At 45.4% G+C, this 24,408-nt stretch overlaps 1 protein-coding gene across 1 annotated transcript in view; it reads left to right on the top strand.

Moving 5' to 3' along the window:
* Positions 1 to 660: 660 nt before the first annotated feature.
* GHSR (growth hormone secretagogue receptor) overlaps positions 661 to 24,408 on the top strand; it is a 62,332-nt gene continuing 38,584 nt past the window's right edge. The window contains exon 1 of the mRNA XM_078666143.1: positions 661 to 1,607. Within this exon, the coding sequence (XP_078522269.1) occupies positions 773 to 1,607 (835 nt within the window). The 5' untranslated portion in view covers positions 661 to 772. The remainder of the gene's footprint in view (positions 1,608 to 24,408) is intronic.

The raw sequence follows: 24,408 nt of genomic DNA, 5'->3' as shown, positions 1-24,408 counted from the left end.
CAGAACCTCTCGGAGCAGAAGAGGCGCTCTCTCCTCACTCAGAACAGCTCCTGCGCACTGAAGGGAGGGAGGGAGGCGAGGACAGCAGGCTCCCGGCGCTCTCTCCGGCTGCAGTGTTTTGGGATGGATTTAAACGGGGTTTGTGACCCAGAAGTGCAGCAAAACCAGGGACCCGCAGACAGAATTACCGAAACTCCTCACCTGGGAAAATTGGACCAAGGTATTCCGTTCATATAAATCGATTCTCTTTATCCAATAAAATATTTGAAGTATTGAAGCACCAATTAAGTACTGACGTGCCATAGTATTAGTTATGTATTTGCACATGCATTCAATATGTAAGCATTTTTAGTTATGTATTTGCACATGCATGAAATATGTATGAATTTTTAGTTATGTATTTGCACATGCATGCAATATGTAAGCATTTTTAGTTATGTATTTGCACATGCATGCAATATGTAAGGATTTTTAGTTATGTATTTGCACATGCATGAAATATGTATGAATTTTTAGTTATGTATTTGCACATGCATGCAATATGTAAAGATTTTTACTGCTTCTCCAGAATTTGCCTTGTGTTCTTATAATGTGAGCGTGAGTGGTCTATTGATTTTTTCTCTTTTTTATCCTATGCTTATTTCAGAAATTGGTGTTTACCGCTTGTCTTCACTCAAATCCCCTGACTTGAAGCCCCTGTAGCACTTTTATCTGGCTGCGTGTCCTCAGGGTGGATCAGATATGCCTACACGTCGAACAAATTTGAGAGGATATGGAACCTGACGATCTACGCCTACAAGGAGCCAATGGCTTGGCCAACGTTATGTCCAACCAGACCGCGAGCCCCAGTTACCTCCTCAACTTCACCGCGGATTACATGGACTATGACAATTATTCGTGGCCCGACTATCCAGCACATATCTTCCCAGCCCCAGTCCTTACTGGAATCACCGTCACTTGCACCCTCCTCTTTGTCATTGGGATCATTGGCAATTTCATGACCATGCTCGTTGTGTCGAAGTACAAAGACATGAGGACGACCACCAACCTCTACCTATCCAGCATGGCCTTTTCGGACCTCCTGATATTTTTCTGCATGCCTCTTGACCTTTTTAGGCTCTGGCAGTACAGACCCTGGAATTTTGGGAATCTGCTCTGCAAACTCTTCCAGTTCATCAGCGAAAGTTGCACCTACTCGACTATCCTCAATATCACCGCCTTGAGCGTGGAAAGATATTTTGCAATATGTTTCCCGCTCAAAGCAAAAGTTGTGATCACCAAAGGCAGAGTGAAATTGATTATCCTGGTCCTCTGGGCCGTGTCCTTTGTTAGCGCTGGACCAATTTTCGTCTTGGTCGGGGTAGAACACGAGAATGGAACAAACCCACTGGACACCAATGAATGCAAAGCCACCGAGTACGCTATAAAGTCTGGACTTCTCACCATCATGGTCTGGACGTCCAGCATCTTCTTTTTCTTGCCGGTCTTTTGCCTCACTGTCCTCTACAGTCTGATTGGACGAAGACTGTGGAGGCGAAAGAGAGAGCCAATTGGACCAAATACATCAATCCGGGATAAGAACAACAAACAGACTGTGAAAATGCTTGGTAAGGTTGGAATTCCTATTCTAAGTACCTATTAGTATATGTGGACTGAATTTGTACTTATGCAAGTGAATGCAAAGTTGACCATGCAATTTAAAATGCAAATGCTTCATATCACACCTGTGACAAAGTGCAGGATTGGAATGTGGCGATGTATGAAAAATATTTATGAACGCTCATCTAGAAATTTCATTAGATTTATAACTCAAGATATAATTTAGTTGTATGAAGAAAATCATATGTCCAAATTGCAAATAACATATCAAAAATAAGAATCCATGCTCTATATTTGTTTTAGAAATCAGTATAATTCAGAGATGTAACACAGGCCCCTGCTGCCCCAGGGGAGCAGGGGGCGCTCAAGCCTTCAGGGGCCCCCAACCATTCAGGTGGGCCCCATTCAGTTGAAGGCTAATGAATATCTATGAGATATGGTAGACCTAAGGGCCCCTCTTCACATTCTAATGGGGTGGGGGGCACCAGTTTGCGTTATGCCACTGACTACATCCTACAGGTCTCCTCCATGTAAATTATGCTATACCCAGGAGCAAGGGTGGTACTTATATCTTCTGTAACCAGTGGTTAATTTGTGGAAATAAAAGTGCCCACCTTCTCATCAGGAGGCAGCTTGCACCAGCCCATTGCTTGTATTAGTGCCGCCTATAAAAGAACAAACACAACATTTACAAGTGGGGAGAGGATGTGGTGTAACAGCCAGAGCTGCCGACTCTGGGGCCGGGGCTGGGGAACCAGGTTCAAGTCTGGCATGGGCTCAACAGCTTGTGATTCTGGACAAATCACTTCATCTCCCCATGCCTACCAAAAATGAATGTGCCCTTAACTGGTGCTCATTATAAGCTCTAAAATACTTTTGGGTAGAGTTTGCACTATAAGTGCCAGTGTTGACGATTAAGTGCTGGTGCCGAGCACCAGAAACCACTGGCTCAAATTAAGCACTGGCTGTAACTGACTCGAACTCATCACATCTGGATCACGTCAGGGTTGTGAACACAGCTGCATTTGCGGATTATGTGTTCCCTCTCTACAACACCTAGAGTTAACAGCTGTTTATAAATACTAATGGGTTAGTAGTTTGAATAACAGTAGTGTGCTTTTTTGATTTAGGGAAATGGATTATTGTTTCCAGATGTTTTGTATGTGATTTATCGTTCCAGTTATAAAAGCCCACATCCTAAGGAAATGTAAGCCTTCAAACTTGCCAGCGAGGCTCCAGTTCACAAAAACGTAAAGTGCTAGAAAAAATGTGGGAATACAGCGTAAAAGGTTTTAAAGTGGTCACATATAAGAAGGTTAGCATATTTCCAATGTTATTGGGATAATAAATCCTCTTTTACATTTGTGACTCGTTCTATTTAATCATTTAGGTGCTAATTTAGATTAACGGGCAAACACCAGGTGCAAAATAATTAGCGAAAATTATATTTGCAGCCAATTTACAGTTTGTCATGAACTGTGGGGAAGAAAGCACACACATGGTATTTGCACTGGCTATGTGGGTATTGTTTAGAGGCTGTTTCTGTTTTGCACTAGCCCCAATAAAGAATGCCTCCATCTGTTCGATTCTTGTCTGTCTGTCCATCCATGCTTGGGTCTGGCTGCACATATGATTTCTGTGGCTATGTGTGCGCTCCGTGTGAGCGCCTCAATGTGTTGGCCTGTGTATAGGTATCTGTCGGGGTGTATACGTAATAGCATATGGTATGGTAAACTGCACTCGAGTGCCTGTAGATCTATGTATATAGCTGTCTGTAAATCTGTGTTCTTTTGAACATGTATGTCTGGTAGCAGGGCTTACGTGGGGGGGGTCGGGTCCTCGGGAAGGGGCGTGGCCAATGTAATAAAAGGCGTGGCTTAATAACACATAAACAAAAAATCTGTGCTTAGCATAATGTGCCGTCCGACTGGTATTTTGCTGTTTTTGTCATTGCATCCAGATAAACAATACAAGAAACATCATACCTACCAGTACAACAAGTCAGGACTATTGGCTTTGTCAATGGTTATTAGTTGGATAAGATAAATAAGCAATAACTATGGCTTGGTTGTATACAATATTGAAAATGCTTCAGTTTGGAAATGATGAGGCTGTGAAAGAACTATAACGAGTCTCTTTGAAGTTGCATCAAAGGCAGTGAAGGGTGGCACTGCTGTAGAGTTAAGATTCTTTTTCCACCTTGAAGGTGATGGGAAAAACGGAGATCAAGATAGGGACCCGTCTCAGCACCTGGTTTTTAGAATTGCCGATGCAGAGCACCGGCAGGACCCGGCCCACTTAAAGCCCTGGTCGTGTGAGTGCCTTGGTCTCTGTAGGTGTATGGATGTGTGTAAAGGGAGGTCCTTTGCTCTAACTCCATATTTGAAATTATACACAGCGTTTGTGCATGAATGTTTTCTGTTTGTGCAAGCGCTATACAAAAGTCAACTTTATTGACTCGGTTAATGAATCAGAAATATCTTTATTCAGATGCTGAGAACATCCATAAAAGTAACATAATCATTAATGATAAATAAAATCGTACACACAGTATAAAAATGATTAATCAAGTAAAATTTTTGTATAACAGCCATTTGAAAAACATATGTACAATGAAAACAATATTAGAAGTATGCCTATGAAACGCCAGCATGCCAGACCAATAGTCCTTCTGCGTTACACAATACATTCAGGGCCAGATGTAGGTAGGAAAAATTTACCGATTCTTATTTACCGAATTTTACCGATTCGGTAAATAAGAATCGGTAAATAAGAAGGGGGGAGATGTAGGAACATCCAATGTTCCTTTTACCGAATCGGTAAAAATCGGTATTTACCGATTCGGTAAATACCGACCGGTAATGCCCATTCATTCCTATGGGCTTTGAAGCCCATAGGAATGAATGGGCATTACCGGTTGGTATTTAACGAATCGGTAAATACCGATTTTGACAAGGGTGCAGGGGGTGTCAATATGACACCCTCTAGCACCCCCAAAAAAGGTTCGGGGGCCATGTGGCAGGCATACCTGCCCTAAGGGCAGGTCTGCCTGTCATATGGCACAGGTGTGCATGCACACATGTGCATGCACACCTGAATCGGTATTTTACCATCAAATTGAATTTGATGGTAAAATACCGAATTTGTAGGGCTTGTGGGACTCAGAAGAGTCCCACCTACATCTCAATTTTACCGATTTTGTAAATTTACCGACCGGTATATTTACCGATTCGGTAAAATTACCGAATTGGCCTGTTTCCTTCCCCCTACATGTCAAAAGCCAAATACCGGTCGGTAACGGCCGAATTCGGCCGTTACCGACCGGTATTTGGCTACCTACATCTGGCCCTCAGAGACTTATACAATGCATACCACCCTCGGTCCATTTCTTTAAAAATGATTAAAAAGCACAAAAAAAAAACCTGCTAGTCAGAATTCATTCTACCCCGAGAGCGTATAGTTGCACGAAGAAATGAACCCACGCACTTTGCAAGTCTCTTCAATGGAGAACTGTTGTAAATAGTGATAGGCCTGAGTGTAGTGTCGGAAATTCCTAAGCCTTATAAAAAGGGCTAAAAGTGGCGGATCCTCCGCAATGGCTGAGGAGAGTCGCCCACTGCCTGGCGTAGAGCCGGCAGAGGAAAAATAAAACGATGCTCTAACATACTTTTATTTTTTGTTTGCTGGCTCTGAGTCAGCCTTAGCATGGAGGGGCGGGGCAGGGGAGGGGGATGAGGAGTGCCTGTACACTCCCTTAGTGCTCATGTGTGTTTGGCCGGCCACTCAGGCTGCCCAAAAGACACATACGCAGCCCAGCTGTATTGAGCAGCCAGGCTAGAGAAACCCCACAGACTCTCAGGCCTGAGTGGCGCGTCTTTCCAGCCCTCTCAGGCCAATCCCCATTTTGGTCTGAAGCACAGGGATTGGCTGGGAGTCTGTCCTAGGGGCTGCTGGGACCCCGGAAGAGGCCAGCGGGAGAGACACGATGCGGTAGACGGCCGGCTGCATCAGGTAAGCTTTTAAAAATTATTATCAACCAGTGTCTTCCCCATGCTGTCCCCCCCCCCCCCCACGGTGCGATCTCTTTTATAGAATGCACAAAAAAAGTGAAAATGTAGTATTGTCTGGCTGTAGACAGCATGGCATGACCAGGCTCTTAAATCGAGCTTATGATGATACCCAAAAGGAAAAACAGTAAATATTTAATAGTATCTGCTCTAAAGTGGAACTGCAGTGAGGGTACCCAGCTTCCATAGGTGCTCCACAGATAACCAGTGGGAGAGATCTCGGGCGTTTAAGTGTAAATAACTTGCAACTATTGGCTTCGAGGACTCGGCTCTTACCCTGTCTGCTTGCATCGGAGCTAGTAATAAAGCCTGCACATGCTTTCTGCCAGGGGCAATGTGGGATGCTGAGTGAGAGAAAATATGAGGTAGACCTAGCTCTTCAAATGATGGGATGGATTGGCCCTTATCACAGGCCATTCAATCAGTAATTATATCCCTTGTGAGTGATGCTTACTCTGTCTGCCCGATTGACAGCCACAATAAGGGGGTCTGATAAATGTAAATGTACATGTATTTATATAGCGCAAATCACCGACATGGTATCTAAGCGCTTGCTTAGGGAACCCGTCCTGGTATTCCCCTGTGAGATACCCCGGCAGGGTGTCCACAAGGTGAAAGCCAGGCATCCCGCCGCGAGGGGCCGTAGTGGAGATTAAGCAAGCTAGAGTTGCAGAGTGTGACCCTGTGAGTCAAGTAGGAACCGGAGCGAGAATTGTCGAGTCCGTGGAATTTTTTGAGCCCGAGACCCGCCGAGGCAGGGAATCGAACCCTGGTCCATGGCCGATCTCAGCTTCCGGGTCTGCCGCCTCTAACCACTGAGCCACGCTTCTCCACAATGATATGGATGTGATCACTCGGGTAAGTTAGGCCCAGCTCCTTAAGACAGATGTAGTGTGGTGTAGATAACATAACATATGTAAGTAAAGCACACGTTCACCCGGAGGTATCTTGGCGCTGAATAACAGATGTTGTTTGTTACCCAACTCAATGATACTCATTTTATCGACCTCAGATGGATGAAAGGCTGAGTGGACCCACCGGGATTTGAACCTGTGACCATGAGGTCAAACACAGGCCCCTGCAGAGGGCGCATTAGTCCACTGAGCCACTAGACTCGGTGGATAAGAGGGCAGCAAGGATTTTGTTACAGAATTAATTTTCTTCCCTTTGTAGAGGTGTGCTGTTGGCAGTACCCCAAGTTCCCTCCCCCATACAATGCTTAGTTAATGCTTGTGTTTGTGTGTGGAAACATAGTAGATTTTATGTTATTTTCTGCACCCCACATATATTTTTTATAATTGGGTACATTTTTTATTAACGTAGGTGAATAGCATTTCTCTTTTTCATAACCATTTAGGCTCTGCCAGTAATCAAAACTTCGGCTAGTTCATCCTTCACTTTATTAATTCCCACTCTCCATAAATTGTGTGTGCTGTTAGTGTGTCTCTTTAATACCAGAGTTCTGTTGCAGCGCTCTCATGCTAATGTAAACATCCATAGCTGGAAGGGTAGGTGAGTCGGTGGGTTTTTGAGCCAAGGTGCTGAATTGTTGAATCATGACCATCTTGACTCATGGACTTAATGCTCCTAGGTAAATCTCCTTTTCTGAACATAAGCTTGCCCTGGCCCAGCTGTTTTGGTCCAATATCCCCTCCAAAGACCAGATTAAGAGCCTGGGTGTATGGCTAAACTGTAATCGCGATTTTAAGGAGCAAGCGCTGAAGGTGGCAGGTAGGTGTTATGGGATTCTTAGGATGATACGGAAAATCCTCCCTCTGCTGCTGTTTCATGCCAGAAGACTGGTGGTTCAAGCATTGATTCTTTCCTGGCCTGATTATGACAATGCCCTTTACCTGGGAGGCCCTTGTCTTACCATAAAAAAATTGCAGACTGTGCAAAACTGCGCAGCACGCCTGTTCCTGAACATTCCCAGACGTCAATCAGCAAAGACCACCCTTCACTGACTCCCCATTCAGGAGAGAGTCCAGTTTAAGGCTTTGTTCATTGCACATAAGGCAATGTCAGCTAAGGGACTGCCTATCAATCGTTCCATCATCTCGCCCTAATAGGGCTCTGCATTCGGACAGTAAACATCTGTCAGAATTCCTAAAAATAAAGAGATCATGTAGTGGAAGGCGTCTCTTCTCTTATAATGTTGACAAGTTGTGGAACCGTCGTCCCCTCCATATTCGTCTTGAAACCAACCATCTGGCCTTTTGAAAACTCATAAAAGTTTTTATTTTCCCTTAAACACTGCTACGGAATTTGTGATTGGACCGCTTTGGAATAAAGAGAGGCACTGGCGGAAAGACTACTCTGCTGAGGCCAAAATTAAGTACAAAGAAACGCTGGGTATATATAAATCCATGATTAGCGAGGCCAAGAAAAAGTTCTTTAGCGACAGGATCGAATCAGCCAAAAACTCCAATAAGGCACTGTACGAAACCACCAAGCAGCTAGCCGGTCAATCTTCTAACGTAACCCCCCACCTTCTCAGTCGCTATGCGACGCCTTGGCCAATTTCTTTTATGGCAAAGTTAATTACATTTATTCCGCCTTTGCAAACAACACTAACCCCCCCTCTAATTCGCCGATAAACTTTCAGACTGGACCCACCCTTTCTCAGTTCAAAGATACTTCCAGTTCTCAGGTCGCGGACATTATTTCCACCATAAAATCGGGCTCTGCTCTTGATCCATGTCCTCTCAAAGTATTACTTCCTGTCATCGAAGTGGTGCTCCCTGTCATCACTTCTATCTGCAACTCCATGTTCTCCTCAGGTATTTACCCAGCCATTTTAAAACAAACCCTTATCAAACCTCTGTTAAAGAAACCTCATCTTGACATGGAAGAATTAAAGAGCTATCGACCTATTGCCAACCTTCCAATTTTGGCAAAAATAGCCAAAAAGGCTTTGAATTCACAACTTTCGGCCTTTATAGAGGAACATCATCTCCTTGACGACTCCCAGTTTGGCTTTCGCCAATATCATGGGACGGAGACGGCTCTGATTAAAGCCGCGGATGATATTAGATCCATCCGGGATGCCGGGGGGACTGCAGTTTTAATACTGCTTGACCTGTCGGCGGCTTTCGACACGGTTGATCATGTTACTTTGATCGACCGTGTCGAAAACATTGGTGTCCAACATAATGCCAGGAAATTGCTGGCCTCCTTTTTGGACAATAGGACTCAGGTGGTTACAATGGGTTCTTTCCACTCCTCCACTCTGTCTCTGCCATGTGGAGTTCCTCAAGGCTCATCCCTTAGTCCGACACTTTTTAATATCTATGTGTCGGACCTTGCTAATACCATTCGTGCACACGGGATGAGCCTTACTTCCTATGCGGATGACACTCAGTTGGTCCTTGCCATTAAGAAGGATGGCCACAAAAAAGCTGATGATCTCAATCAGGGTATGCTGGCAATTGGGAATTGGATGGCTTCCAATTGCCTAAAATTAAATGCCGACAAGACGGAAGTAGTCATCTTTGGTCATCTGACCCCGGAATGGTCCTCTTGTTGGTGGCCCGCGTCATTGGGCCCTCCCCCTGAACCTGTTAGCAAGGTGAGGAATCTCAGAGTCATTTTTGACGACCGTCTCACCTTTCTCCCTCATGCTAACCAGATCACGTCTGCTGCTTTTTATAAATTGAGATTAATCAAGAAAATCCTTCCTTTCCTTCCCGATTCAGCTGGCAAAACATTGGTCACCTCACTGGTACTGTCGACCTTGGATTACTGCAATGCTTTGTTCTTGAATGCACAAGAAAAAGTTTTGAATAAAATGCAAATAATCCAAAACTCAGCAGCAAGGCTCCTGGGCAGAATTCCCAAATACTATTCTGCCTCTGCAGCCATCAGAGAACTACACTGGCTACCGATAAGGAACAGGATAAAATTCAAAGCTCTTTGTATAGTGTTTAACCCCTTGCATGCTCATGACAGAACGGTTCCTTCATCAGCGTCGGTGCTCCGGTGATGATGACGGAACATTTCCGTCATGAGCCAATAGCGTTTTAAACTCTTCAGCACTGCAGCGAAATTCGCGCAGCACTGAAGAGGTTAAGGCCATGCATAACATGGGATCTGCTTTCTTCACCCAAAATCTGATTCCTTATTGTCCCTCCAGAACCTTACGTTCCTCCAGTTTAAATGATCTCGTCCACACAGCAAATCTGTCTCATGGGGAGACAGAAGATTTCTTGTTTCAGCCCCTAAACTTTGGAATACACTGCCTCCCTCGGTCAAATCAAGCCATTCACTCTGGTCTTTCCGTAAACAACTCAAGACCTGGCTTTTTAATCAGTAGACCCACTCATCCCCTCATCGGTTAAATTCAGCAGATATTTTAGCGCCGAGACGCCCATGGGCCTTTGTTCGCGCTCTATAAATTTTATTACTAAATAAATAAATAAATAAATAAATAATTTAAGCACTGGGATGCCTCCGGGTAACCATGCGCTCTAGAAATGCTGATTAATTAATTCATTCATTCACTGGACAATGCAGGCTAGTTGTGATTGATTGCAATTTGTTCCTCTGGTGGTGAACAAGAAATATTCACCTAGGGAAAACAGGACTCCCTTCCTCCCTCAGTTCTGCATAACTTATGTAAGTTTGTAGGAGGCATGCCCCTTCCCTCTGAACCCCCCCATGTTGAGTCATAGTGGGAGAAGGTCTTCTAATCCAGTAATAAACATCTCTTAGTCTGGATTCCATTAATCTAACATATAGTAGGATTTATGGTGCATTATTGGGTGGTGGAGAACTTGCACAGGTATGGGGTGTATTAACGGGTGGGACCTTTGGAGAAGACCTTGCACAAGACTTGATGTGTATTATTGAGTGCGTAAGTAACAACAATAAAAGAGTGACATAGGGTGCAGAAAACACAAGAAAATTAATTGTGCTTAATAAAAACCAATGTCACAAAAGGTGTGATAAGAGGAAAAAAGGGTACCACCTAGTGGTGACATGCTTCATCATCGGGTTCCCACTGGGGAGACTGAATGTCCCCCCAGTGTGCTACAACGCCTGTATTACAGCGGAGCTGGTTTTTTGTGTTTTATGTGAAAAAGTGGTGATTGGTGATAGTGTAGGTGATTTAAAAGAAACAGTCTGTACCCAGTACAAATTTAATAAGGGGCCAAACAGCTTCAGTTAAAAACAAGGATAACGGACAAAAAAAGCGTTTTTAATTCTGAAACTCATTGTCTTGTGATTTCGAGGTCAACATGTTTCTGCTATCAAGAGTTTTATTCACTCAGCATTCTTCAGGACCAAAAAAGTAGTAATCCTCCGGTGGTATGCGCGCGCTAATTATTGAGGGCGACCTTTGGTACAGACCTTACACAGGCTCAGGGGTATTATTGGGTAGGACCTTTGGCAGAGACCTTTCACTGGCTTGGGGTGTATTATTGAGTGTGACCTTTGGTAGAGAACGTGCACAGAACTTGAGGAGCATTGTTAGGTGAGGCCTCCGGTAGAGACATTGCACAGGACATGAGGTGTATTGCTGGGTGGGACATGTGATGGAGACCTTGCATAGGACTTAAGGTGTATCATTGAGTGCGACCATTAGTAGAGACCTTGCTCAGGACTTTCGGTGTATAATTGGGTTGGACCTTCGGTAAAGACTTTAGACTTGACTTGAAGTGTATTATTAGATGAAAGCCTTTGGTGGATACCTTGCGCCCGATTTGAGCTGTATTATTGGGTGGGAGAAGAAACTATCAGTTATATTCATACCAAATTTATTCATAAGGATTGATGCATATTCCAACAGTTTTCTCCAAGGTGAACACCCCTTTTGCCTAAACATGATATTGCCTTCTGTATGCTAAAAACAAGTGCTGTTTTTACCAACTGTGGAAATGAATTAGTATCCATTACTGTTTCTGCATTTTCTGGTACACTCATGCATTAATTCTATGTCTTGGTACTTTGCACATTTGGTTAGTGTAAGAAATTGGGTTACTGGTTGCAGGGGGTGAAACCCTTCTCATGCAACAACCACAGTTCTTCTCAGGGTGAAGTCTTAAGCAGACCCAAAACCAACCTGTGCTTGACCCACTGGTAAATTGCCACAGAGCAGTCAGGCTTAATTCAGAAGCAATGTGTAAAGTATTAGTGTAACACTTCAAACAGTAAACAGTGAAAACACATCACAAAAGGATCCCACATCAGGTTAGAAAAACAGAGTAATATATAATAAATAGACAATAAAAAAGACCAAACGACAAAAAAATAATCAGTAGAACTAGAGATATTCAATTTAAATTTTTTTACTTAAAATTAGTGCCAAAAGGTGTAAATCGTCATTTGTGGATATCGGGATACGACGGACCAGGACAAAGTCTCAAGTTCTGGTGACTGCGATGGAGCGCAGGCTGGCTACAGTGACCCAGTTAGGCCCGCTGAACAGAGTACCTTAAAACCTGGGTTGCGGAGTGTTGTGAGGTTCCACATCGAAGATGTGTTGACCAGCCAAAGCAATTTGTAGGGTCAGAGATGTGGCGAGGCTGTGGTGCTAGGTCCTGTGTCATCTTTGAGAATTCCTTTGACGAGGGCTTCTGATGCAAAGGCTGTCATCGAGGCTGTGTCACACAGTCGGGGTGATGCATCGGTTCCAAGGAGCTGCAAGGCTGTAATGTGGAGTCTGTTGTCAATAAGGCTGTCATTGACAAGAAATGCGAGGGCCTGCCCCAAGGAGGAGTTGATGGGCTGTGATGTGCTGTGGGTCTTTGTGGCGGTTCAGATCCATGCAGCAGTGGTGATGCGTCGGTTCTGTCTGGGATTGCGCAGCAGAAGGAGATGCATCAGTTCTGCTGAGTCCACAGAGTCTGGCAGAGCACCTTAGACCCACTTACAAGGGACCAGGACTAGGGTGGCACCCTTTGGCAGGGTAGACACATAGATGGCAGAGTCCAAGTGCACGTGCAAGGTTGTTGGAAGCCTGTTGTGTCCCTAAGGTTTCAGATCAGGTGGCCAGCCACCAGTCCTTGAAGTCACCCTGGGATTCTGGGTTCAAGAGATGCAGGTCCATTCCTTCTCACCCAGGAAATAGGACAGCAGGCAGCAGGTCAGCAAAGCAAGGCAGCAGTCCAACAAGGCAGTAGTCAAGCAGGACAGCAGTCCAGCAAAGTGGTAGCCCTTCAGCATCACAGTAGTCCTTTCTGGCAGAATATTCACAGGTCCAGAAGTGTACTGAAGTGACGCACCATAAACTGGTCCAGACTTAGCACTTTGAATCAGAAACAAGGCACTTTACAGAGTAAAAACCCAGAGTAATGTAGTAATATATCAGAGTTGTGGCCAGCAAGCTTTTGTCGGGCGCGCTTTTAGTACATGGCATTTTGTCTAGAGACCTTTCACGTCCTCCACGACAATGACATTTACAATCCCCAGTTATTCATTTTTCCACCTCCGCTTAGGTGCACAGTTACGTTCCAGGAAATCATTTGCATAACCTCCGCACAGATGCTCACTATTATAGTTTCCAATTATAAACAAGCAATGGCAAAGCCAATAGGTCAGGCCCTCATTAACCGAAACCAAAAAGAAACATACAACTACAATCCAAAATTTATTTAGGTTTTCAAAAAGCATACTTTCCATCGTAGTCCCTGAAACTTAAGCAAATTAGGGGCATATTTACAAGGAAGTGGCTTAACGCCACACTCTGCCACTTCAGAAACGCAGGGCTGCACCATAGTTACAAGAATAAGGTACAGCGTTGCGTTTCCTTCTGGGCTGGCCCAAATTAAGCTACCATAGTGCAAGGGTGCCTGTGTTGAGGGGATCGATTGTTTATGTGCAGGAAGGTGACCCTTTCTGAACATAAACAATCTGAAATGGCGTTTTGAAACTTCTATGTGTGCTGCTTAATGCAGCACACAAAGAAGTTGCAAATCGTCATTTTCTTTAATGATTGTTTATGTGCAGAAAGGGACACCTTCCTGCACATAAACAATCAATGGCATTTTGCTGTTTCAATGTGTGCTGTACAACACAGCACACATAGAAACAGCAAAAATGAGGAGACATTTCTCCTTGTTGCGCCAGGGTCAGACTGGTTCTCACTGGTTTTAATTTTGGTGCTGCCCTAAATTTACGCCACCCTTGTAAAAAGGGGCAGCATCAAAATCAAAAGGCGTTGCAGTGGAACGCCCACAGCAACTCCCATTGCCCGCCCCTTTCACGCTAAGTATAGCGTGAAAGGGTGCCTTATTCACAAAGCAACATTAAGCCACATTAAGTGGCTTAACAACACCTTGTGAATAAGGCAAAGCCCCTATAGCTACCACAACGTCGAGAAAAGTGACGCTGTGTTGGGGATAGGGGCTTGTAAATCTGCCCCTTAGTTTGTGTGAGGATGCTGAAATTAGCCAAGGCCTGATGTGGGCTGACCCACTGCGCCATCAGTGGCCGAAAGAAAAATGTGAATGATACAATGACCAATGGGGGAAGAGGGCTGGCTAAAAGTTTAGAAACCGCAAAATATATTGGCTAATGCCAGATCTAAATAAAATGCTTTCAATTATCCGAGTGGGGATTATGCTACAGCTCTAGCACATCGAGCACATTATCTGCACACAGAATATGGAGCACAGATATAGCTCACAAGCCAGACGGGTGTTGTTTTATTTGTCTGTGCATCCTATCCCGACAAGATGCAGAGGTATTCTGTGTAAATAGTGGCACAGACAGACCGGGGTCCCTGCTCTCCCACCTCCCCCCAAGCAAATTTCTTAGCAGAGGGGAAGAGCAGGAACTGGGCCATTGGAAGGCCAGCCAAATACTTGCGGAGAACTGAACCTGTCTGCCGGTTTGAAAGCAACAATCTATACTACTATTATAAAGAGAGAGCTGAAACCTTTGAGGCGGGTAAGCTCAAGAAGTACAGCACCAATCACAACACCCAATACAGCATTGTAAAGGGGAGTTGCAGCAAATGGACATAGGCTATACAGCTTCCCACCATATACATTACAAAGGTCAAAGAACCTTAGGGGTAACGTAGTCCCTTGTGGGCGTTGGCGTGGGTGTGTCAAAGTACACTTCACATTATTCCTTTGTGGGTGTGCAGCATTGTCAGAGGGGCGTGGCACAAATAAAAAGTTGCATGGGCGTGTCAAAGTACACTTCACATTAGTCCTTTGTGGGCATGCAGCGTTGTCAGAGGAGCGCGGACCAAATTAAAAAAAAAATGGCCACGGAGTTCAGTAGCGCGGCTTTCACAAGCAATGTGCGCGACCATTCACACTCCACCTTGGCGTTGTGCTCAGTTATCACACGACCGTCTCCAAACACCAAGGTGGGCCGCATTCACGCCCATTGACATTCAGGCGGCATTACTCATATATAGTGCGGCGCAACCTTTGTGGACGTCAGCATTGTCAGAGGGGGCTGGACAACATTTTTTTCAAAAGGGGCGCGGCTTTCACAAGCAATGTGCGCGCACATTCACGCTCCACCTTCGCGTTCTGCTGACTTCTGACACGGCTGTCTCCAAACACCAGCGTGCGCCGCATTCACGGACATTACCATACTGCGATGCAAATTAGAAACAAATACAAACCTTTACTCCTTTCAGGCCGTCAGCTTTGTCAGAGGGGACTGCACACAAAAAAAATAAAGGGGCGCACAAGCGCACCATTCACTCAGCGCGCCATTCACGCTACAACGGCTCCGGCGGAGACTCAAGGTAAGCAGCGTACCACACGATAAAAGCCACTTCACCATTGAAATTTAGTCTGGGGCTCAGGCGGGGCCTCAAAGCACTCAAACTACCAGCGTGAATCACACATGCATTCATCCCCGGACAATGTCGGGACGGGCTGCTAGTACATTGAATAAGGTAGAAGAGGTGGCAGGACAGCATGAGAGCCCCGCTGGTTCATGCCAAAGAGACATTGTGGGATGTAGTCACGCCACGGTGCAAGATGCCTGCCTCCCTCTGAAGCTACGATCAGACGAGGAGAAAACATGGGAAAACTGCTGCATACCCAGGGCCACTGGAATTATGCGGCAGAGTTGAGCACATTATGCAACAAGAAAAGGCAAATTATGTCGCCTTATGAGGCACATTTTGCTATAGTGTTACTTCATTATTTTGTCATTTTTAAGCTTTTCAACACTGTCTGGGCCTTAGTTGTACCTCATTAGTAGTAGTGCAACACCCAAATACAATGAGAAGTTACAGAAAGGTGATCAGTCAACCTTTGCAAAGGGCCCAACCACTGCGCGCCAACACATGTTGCTGCATTTTTACCAACTTTTTACCGTTTGAGCTAGGAAAAAAAATATTTTTGGGTAAAAATGTGCAGGTTATGCGGTAGATGATGGATTATGAAGCAAATGGCCCACATCTACAAATATCCAAAAATTGCTGCGGCTGCACAATCACATAATTCCAGTGGCTCTGCTTATACTGCCACAACTACTGATCTGGGATGGTAGGAGGGTGCCCCCCCATGAGAGGGTACACCGCGGGACCAAGAATCAAGAGCTTTCCTCCATCATACATGAAGAGAAGCTATGCCAGCCTTTGGTGTGGGGCACACTCATACCCCTCCCACTCAATTCAACCGCGAGACACTGATGGTGGAAGCCCAGCTTGATAGTGTAACTGGAGCATGATCAGAAAGATGTACCTCAGTGACCACACCAATGGATGGCTACCTCCTACTCGATCGTTAGTTTATGCTGGACCCACCCACCTGGCCCAATGAGGAGTGATCACACCACTTTGCGGTCCCTTCCACGTTGGCTGCTAGCTTCCATGGAGACTGCTCGCTCAAGGCCTGATAGGAGGTAGAGGGGGAGGGGAGCTGAGGCTTCCCTCCTGGATGAGACGGCAATTGCAGCTGCAGGGTTTATCGCAATCCCAACATGGTCCTTGAAGGGCAAAAATAAGGTACATGCCATTCATAGATGGTGGGCACCAGTGGAACCCCTTAGCTAACCTCACATGTATGGCCTAAGATCACCACATGCTGCACATGGAAAATTCATCGGCCCACTAGTGGGGTATCAGTGGAAGTGGCCTAACTGGTCAGTGATTGTGGTTCATTATCTGCTTCTGTGCTTACCTTCCCACCAAACACCAATATAAAAGGCCGATCCTGGGGCATACAAGTCCTGGGCTAGGCTGGCATCTCTAAATGGATGCCCACGCCATGATTGTGGTACTCTCTTGGCCATGGACATGGAAATAACGAATCTCACTCAAGAAATGAAAACCACAAAGGGGGTCATGTGGTCATTCCACACAAGGATGGATGGAACAGACCAGTAAGCAAGCATGGAGGAGGAAAAACTGGGGCATATTAAACAACAGCTGATTGATTTGGAGGATTGATCACGATGTAACAAAATTACGTTCTATAAAAAGCCTGAAAACAAGTTGATTTTTTTGGTGAAAGAGGTTTTGCTCAAACACATAGCAAAACAAGCAATGTGCGCGCACATTCACGCTCCACCTTCGCGTTCTGCTGACTTCTGACATGGTTTATGGTGCATCATACATGTAATAGGGGTCTTAAAGCGAGCATTGATAGATACTGTGGCCCCAAGCTCGGGCCCCATTCCCTACCAGGGTCTTTCCCTGAACGCAACGAACCAGGTAGATCTGCTTCAGAGTTGCACTGAGTGGAACAAGGCACTACAAATCAACAGACAAAGTTACCCGTATACGCATAATGGGCCTCATTCATAAACTGCACATTTTGAGTAATTTACACTTATTCAGTAAGTTTACTATTTTTCGGTATTCATTAACATCGAATATATGATTATACCACGATTTCAGTTACCACGCATGGCTTTACCACGCGAATTTTACCTCGCAAGTGGCTTTACCACGCTGGAATTGACAACGAAGGATTGTACCACGGTAGGAACGTCTTACCTGCACGTCTTTCTCCTGCAGCCCCTTACTTCCATCTACCATGGAAACAAGCGTCAAAACACGTCTTCTAAAATAAATAAAGGACTGTTTTTTTTTACGTACACTGCACGTCTTTGAGGGAGGGTCATTCCTTTTTCTTCATCAATACCACAGAGCGTTTTTTTTTTTATCTAACTCGCTCGCTCGCTTGTTATTTTTTGGGGGGGAGACCCCCCCAGCCCCCCCAGCCCCCTCCCAACCCTCCCCCAGCCCCCCCATCACGACTGGACGGAATACCACGTCTCCCCCCAAGCCATGTTGAACGTTTTTTCGTGGTCAAGACGGTCGTTGAAGGCTCCCTCGTTGAAGAGACGTTTGCGGGGTAAGTGGATCGTTTAAAACGTCAATCGTGGAAAAGACATCGTTGTAAATGATGTTTCCCATTAACATCCACTTTTGTAGTCACTTACACCTTTGTCGTAAGTTCCTACCTTCATTATTTTATATGCGAGGGAGTTGCAGTAACAGTGGTTGGCCATGAGTAGTGCTGGATTTACTACAAAAGTGCAGTTTGTGAATACTGAAAAGTAGTAAACGCACCCAAAAGTGTAAACTTACTCAAAAGTATAAGGTACCTTTGTGAATCAGGCCCTCTATTACTTTTTGTTAATTTCGAGAGCATACTAATTTGTTAACATTTACAACACTTTGTCTGTGTCCTCATTTGGAACGTACCAACTTTATTATCACCTCCATGTAAATATTCCAAACTTTCCAAAAGCATCAGACCACCCTCTCTTGGTAGGACAGTAGGTTTGAGGCAAGGAAGTGAAGTTGAGTTCAAATGTGATCTTTATATTAAATACACAATTTCCCTCCCTGCTACTATTTGTTCCATTTTATTTATAAACATCTAAAGTCAGGAATCCAAAACAGACTCTCCATTTGTTCAGTGAGACAGAAAATGTTTAGGAGCAGATCACTCTGTTTACAAGGAACCTCTCTTTTGACTTTGTTTTCCTACCTTTTATGTTCTGAAAATGTGTAACTAAGGTTCATATAGACCCAGAAAACGTACTTATTGCGAAAAGCTTTTTCTCTTTTATACAAATGTGAATCCTGGCTCTTGTGATCTGCTAAAGTATTACAAGAGTTTTATCCTTTGTGGAAAATATACCTATATCTGCTATATATTCATACTATTCCACTCATTCACTATCACTCACACCCTCTGCATTCTTTGGAAGTGAGACCATATATTCCTAACAGATAATCCTGACAACCACAGTTATATAAAAGTACAAATCGATTTATTAATAAAACTCATTAAGGTACACAATTAAAAATTGAAAACAATTTTGCAAAATGTGATTAATGTTATACATATAATAATGACATAGACATAAAAGCAAACCCTATTTGTATAATTTAAAATCACACACTAGACAAAAGGAAAAAGAGAGTACAAATCACAAGACAGCACTATGTCATAAGCGGTGTACACATTTGTGGGAAGAAACTTTTACAGGCTAGAACCTGGGGGCATATTAACAAGATGTGCGTTAAAAAACGCACATCGCACATTTCACTATCGCCGGCTATCGCCGGATTTTTTCGCTGTGTTAGCGCAATATTATCAACGCGCAACACGTAGGCGATAGTAAATCCTGCGATAGCCGGTGATAGTGAACATTAGCACGTGAAAACAAGCGTGGGGGGTGGATTCAACTTTATGATTCACACCTCCATGTTATCAATGCCTAACGCCTGGTCAGAGCAGGCGTTGGGAGACCTGCGATAAACGAGTTTATCGCAGGTCTTTTCCTCCCAACGCCTGCCTTGGTGATAGGGTGTTCCCACCTCCAACCACATTTTACATGTGGTTGGACGTGGGAACGCCCACTTTGCATGTCATTAGCGATGTTTCTCGCTGACATGCAAAGTGGGCTTGAGGCAGGCGTGGCAATGCCCTTGTGAATAGGGCGCTGGAAGTATCGCCGCTTTCTCGGGGAATCGTGCCGAGAAAGCGGCGATACTCCAGCTTGTTAACCGCATGCGTGCTACGGTCATTTTTGCGCTGTGCGGCTTTTTTCGATTTACCGCGTTACATGACGAGCTGAGCTCGTCATGAGCATGCGAGCGGCGCAACTCATGACGAGCTCAGCTCGTCATGAGCATGGAAGGGGTTAATATGCCCCCTGGTCTTGTGATCTGCTGCCACCATTGTTATCCTCCAGCCAGTCCATAACCATTTCTCTTCTTGTTGCTTGGTGAAACAGGGAGTGAAAGTACAAGTTTATTGCTGTTCATGATATCCTCGAATCGGTAAATAACTTGTTGTCTTCTTGGTGCTTGGTGAGATAGAGAGTGAAAGCATGCACATGTGTTGATGTGCATGATTGCATAAATGAACACCTTTTGTGAGCTGGTGCAAGTGGGTGCTTGGTGAGACAGTGATTTAATGAGTGCATAGCTGAGTTACTGTCACTGAATGCATGAGTGAAGGTCATGCATAAATTAGTGTGTGTGTGCATATTGAGACAGAGTGAATTAAGCAGTGCTTTGGAGTCAGTGAATGCATGATTGCGTGGGTAAGTCGAGTTGGTTTGAGTGGGTGCTTGGTGAGACAGTGAATCACAGCATGCTTGTTGATAAGAGTGAGGTCATGGGTGAGCTGGTATCAGGGAGAATGCAGTGAGGGAATGTATGTGTGTTGCTGTTAGTGAGTGCTTGAGAAAAGATCCTGGATGAGCTGCTACTAATGGTATTCAGTAAACTAGTGAGTGAAGGCCATGCATGGGTTATTGTGTAGGTGTGCATGTTGAGACAGAGTGAATAAAGTACTCCATTGAAGTCAGTGAGTGCATGATTGCGTGTTAAAGGCGAGATTGTGTGAGTGGGTGCTTGGTGAGACAGTGAATGGAAGCATGCTTGTTGATATCAGTGAGGGTCATGGTTGAGCCGTGTTGTCAGGAAGTGTATGAGTAAGGGTCCCGGGTGAGCTGCTGTTAGTGCTTATTCAGTACAATAGTGAGAGAGTGCATGAGAAAGCTGGAGGTTCATAGCTGAGCTGGTGTGATTGAGGGTAATGGGGAATTTTGCAGAGGTAGCTTCTTATGCTCGGACAACGTATGTCCAACGTGTCTTGGGGACATGGGGTGCAAGTTTGTTCAGAGGAATATGACTTTGGACTTTTGCACTATGAATAGGAGCAGCAGGTGAAGGTGCTTTAAAATGCATAATGTTGAAAACCTATCTTTCAAAAATACTTTTGCAGAATACAGTGCCTAACACAAGGCAACTGACTTACAGTGAACTATTAACAAATCAAACCTCTACCTCACCTGGCAATGTTCTGTTCCACAACCTAGGCCTAAGTAGCAAAGCGACCTTTTACATACATGTGTCCTACCTTGCTGTGCATAACGATTCTAGCACTAACCTTTTACCCAGTTATGTGCTGAATAAATGTCAATTGATTTTCTTGAAACTAGTCTCATTTATTATGCATGAGGATTATTAGTAAAGTGTCCTGCACATGACGTACATAACAGGATTAACATACTCTGTACAAAATTCATGGCTATCTTCATCCTAGGGCGACATAACTTCTTTGCACAATTGCACTTATTGATTTAGGCTAATTTCCATAATTGTACTCACAAGATATTGATTGTGGTAGGAAACCCAAGGCTATCTTTGTGGTATAAAAGAACCGCACCTTCACTAGGTAACTAGAGGAGATGCTTCCATGCTCACATAAGACAGTGAGGTCCCTGCATGCTGAAGCTTCAACACGCAGCGGTCTGACATCCCCTGCAGGGGGTCCAACTCGTGACCAAGACGGAGTCCTTTGTTCTCTCCCATCAGATAATGGGGTTGGCTCTTTCCTAGGGGATTCTTGGCTTTACACCCACATACATGCTAGGTACACTGAAATAGTGTTTGCATCGTAGGAGTATGCATGATTACCGTCATGTTTATATGCCTGTATATAGTCACTCTTTTAGCACCATGGTTGAATTCCACCTTCTGTTCACTCTGTTGGTGCTTGTAATCTTTTACATTTGTTTCTGTCTAATGCTTGTTGCAGCAAACATGTTTTATACTAGAATGACGCTGGTTCAATAAATGCTTATTGAAAATGTCCTCAACGTTTATTCTGTGTATCTCTCTGTGACGATTGACTGAGCGAAAAGTACTGAACTGTTTCCACGATCCCTGAAGGGTCAAGGGCTGTCATGTTCAATGGTTGCCAGAAACTATTCACTCCATGGTAAGATTGGGGGCTCATGGTGGCACTGTGAGCTAGCTGCTCTGTAGGCTGACATATCAGTCTAGACACCAATCCCTTAGTTTATGTTACCTACAAACGGGCAGAACCTATGTTTTTTCTGGGAACTACACAACAGCTTCAACAAAATAGGGGAACCTAAAGGGGGCTTTTTTAACGGGGTCCAGTGCACAAGCCCTGACAAACTATTAGGCAACGAGAGGTACAAAGTTCCCCAGCAAAATAGAAAAGGTAAAAACTAAGAATACCTAGCGTGTAAGAAGAGGGGGAGGTGAGAGGGGAAAGGTCACCCTCCGTCCTCGACCCAACAACGTGTGGGTAGGTGTTGCAGGCTGAGTCCGCTCATTGGACAGGTGCCTACGCTGAGGTGCCTTTCACATGGGAGTTGACCGTGGAAGCATTTTAGAGTCCTAATTAGGGTCGCACCTTAGAGGGCAGGACTGAGTGGCCTGCGTGCATACTTAATTCCAAAAAACAGGTTGTATAGCCCGCCCTCTTTGTGTAGTACTGTTTTTCACCTTCTAGGTCCTGACAAATTGCAACATATGCATGAAACATGTCGACCTCAGGGTAGCAGATACACTACTGGACCATGGCACCAGTGTTTATTTCTCCATCACTACTTCTCTTTTAATAAGGTAGTTAACCACAATATTAAATTACTTAGTGGATTACCTAACCTTTTTTAACTTCACTCACTTATCACGACTACACCACTACATAACCCTCATACCCACATGCAAAAAATGGCAGGAACAAAGGATCTCCGGTAAAGAGCCCCTTCGCGGGTGCCCGTCAGACATTGCAGCGCCAGTCTGACGAGGAGCAAAACCCATATGATGAAGCATGACACCTAGCTTGGTGGGTGTGTGAGGGTTTTAGTTCTAAAAAGGGGATCCCACTTTCCCCTCTCCCCTCCCCCTCTTCTTACACGCTAGGTATTCTTAGTTTTTACCTTTTCTATTTTGCTGGGGAACTTTGTACCTCTCGTTGCCTAAACTACACAACAGCAACACATGCTTCCTCTACCTCAGTCCACCTCTGCACACTGTAGCACTACCATCCCTACCTCTGATTTGGTACACTACTGCTTCTTGTATGTATGCCAGCCACACCTCTACAGGCTGCAACTCTTCCCTCCTCTCTGTAGTTTCACTATATGCAACGTTACTAGATTACATCTCTTCTGTCTGTACCTTTGTTGCCTGCACATGTGCTTGTCATCTGCTACTCTGAGCTTTGAGGTTGGTTATAGCTTCATTTGTCTTCAGATGTCCTGACCTTGGTCTAGACGCTCCTCTCGCCGCACGGCTCCTCGCGTGTGCCCGTGACCCCTGCCTCCTGCTGCCGCCGCAAGTTCGCGGCTCCTGCTGATTGCTGTTCCTACTTGACTGTATTTTTTCTCACTGTATCTCTGTTCACCTTCTTTGTGATCCCCCACATTTTGTACTGTATTTGTAGGCTCTGCCTCTCCGCTTTTCCCCTGCTTCGCTCCTCCTGTTGGACTCTCCAGCGCCCTTGCCACCTTTTTTTCCCCGATTCCCGCCGCTGCCCCCGTGCGGCCACGCCCACTTTTTGCCTTCTGTATCCCTTCCCATTCGCCGCCCCACTCCCGCCTCCCAGCTACTCCTCCCTCCCACTTAGCCTCTTATGGAGCACGCCGCCAGGACACGCAGCGGACGCGCGCAGCGGGTGTGCCGTTTGCGTGCCAAAGGCAAGCCCGTCTGCACCCGTCCGCGCCTGGACCGCGTCCAGCGCCATAACCCCTGGACCTCGCCAGGCCCAGACCAACCGACTGAAATACGACAGCGCCGCCCTCATCGCACTCAACACAGGACGACCGCCCGCCTGCTACCAAGCCACCCCTAGACGCACCCACGGACCCTTCACCTGCCAAACCTGCAAATTCACCTGCCTCCGACCCGTACCCCGCCCGCCAAAGCAAAAAGCAACAACAACCACCTCAAGTGCATTCTCCTCATCACCCGCTCCGTTCACAAGCACGCCATTGAAATCTGGGACCTCCTTGACAGAACTGCACCGGACATCGCCTTCCTCGTGGAAACCTGGATGAACGGCTCCTCAGCCCCCGACATCGCCATAGCCATCCCGGACGGCTACAAAATCACCCGAAAGGACCGAATCAACAAAACAGGAGGAGGGATCGCCATCATCTACAGGAACACCATCAGCGTCACGACCAACGCCGGAGACACCATCTCCTCCGCCGAACACATACACTTCCAGATCCACACAGACCCCCAGACCACCCTAAGAGGAACGCTTATCTACAGACCCCCGGGCCCACGCACACAGTTCAGCAAAACCATCGCAGACTTCATCAGCCCGCACGCCCTAGCCTCACCAGAATACATCATCCTAGGAGACCTGAACTTTCACCTGGAGAACAACAACGACAACGCCACCACCACCCTACTCGACGACCTCGCCAACCTCAGACTCAAGCAACTGGTGGACACCCCCACTCACCTTGCCGGCCACACTCTCAACGCCATCTTCTCCGCCAGTAACCACGTCGCCTTCAACCACTCCAC

The sequence above is a fragment of the Lissotriton helveticus genome, chromosome 11 (genome assembly GCF_964261635.1).
Source record: "Lissotriton helveticus chromosome 11, aLisHel1.1, whole genome shotgun sequence".
Taxonomy (NCBI): domain Eukaryota; kingdom Metazoa; phylum Chordata; class Amphibia; order Caudata; family Salamandridae; genus Lissotriton; species Lissotriton helveticus.
Note: the sequence above shows the minus strand (reverse complement) of the source record. Positions and strands in the feature narration are given on the sequence as shown.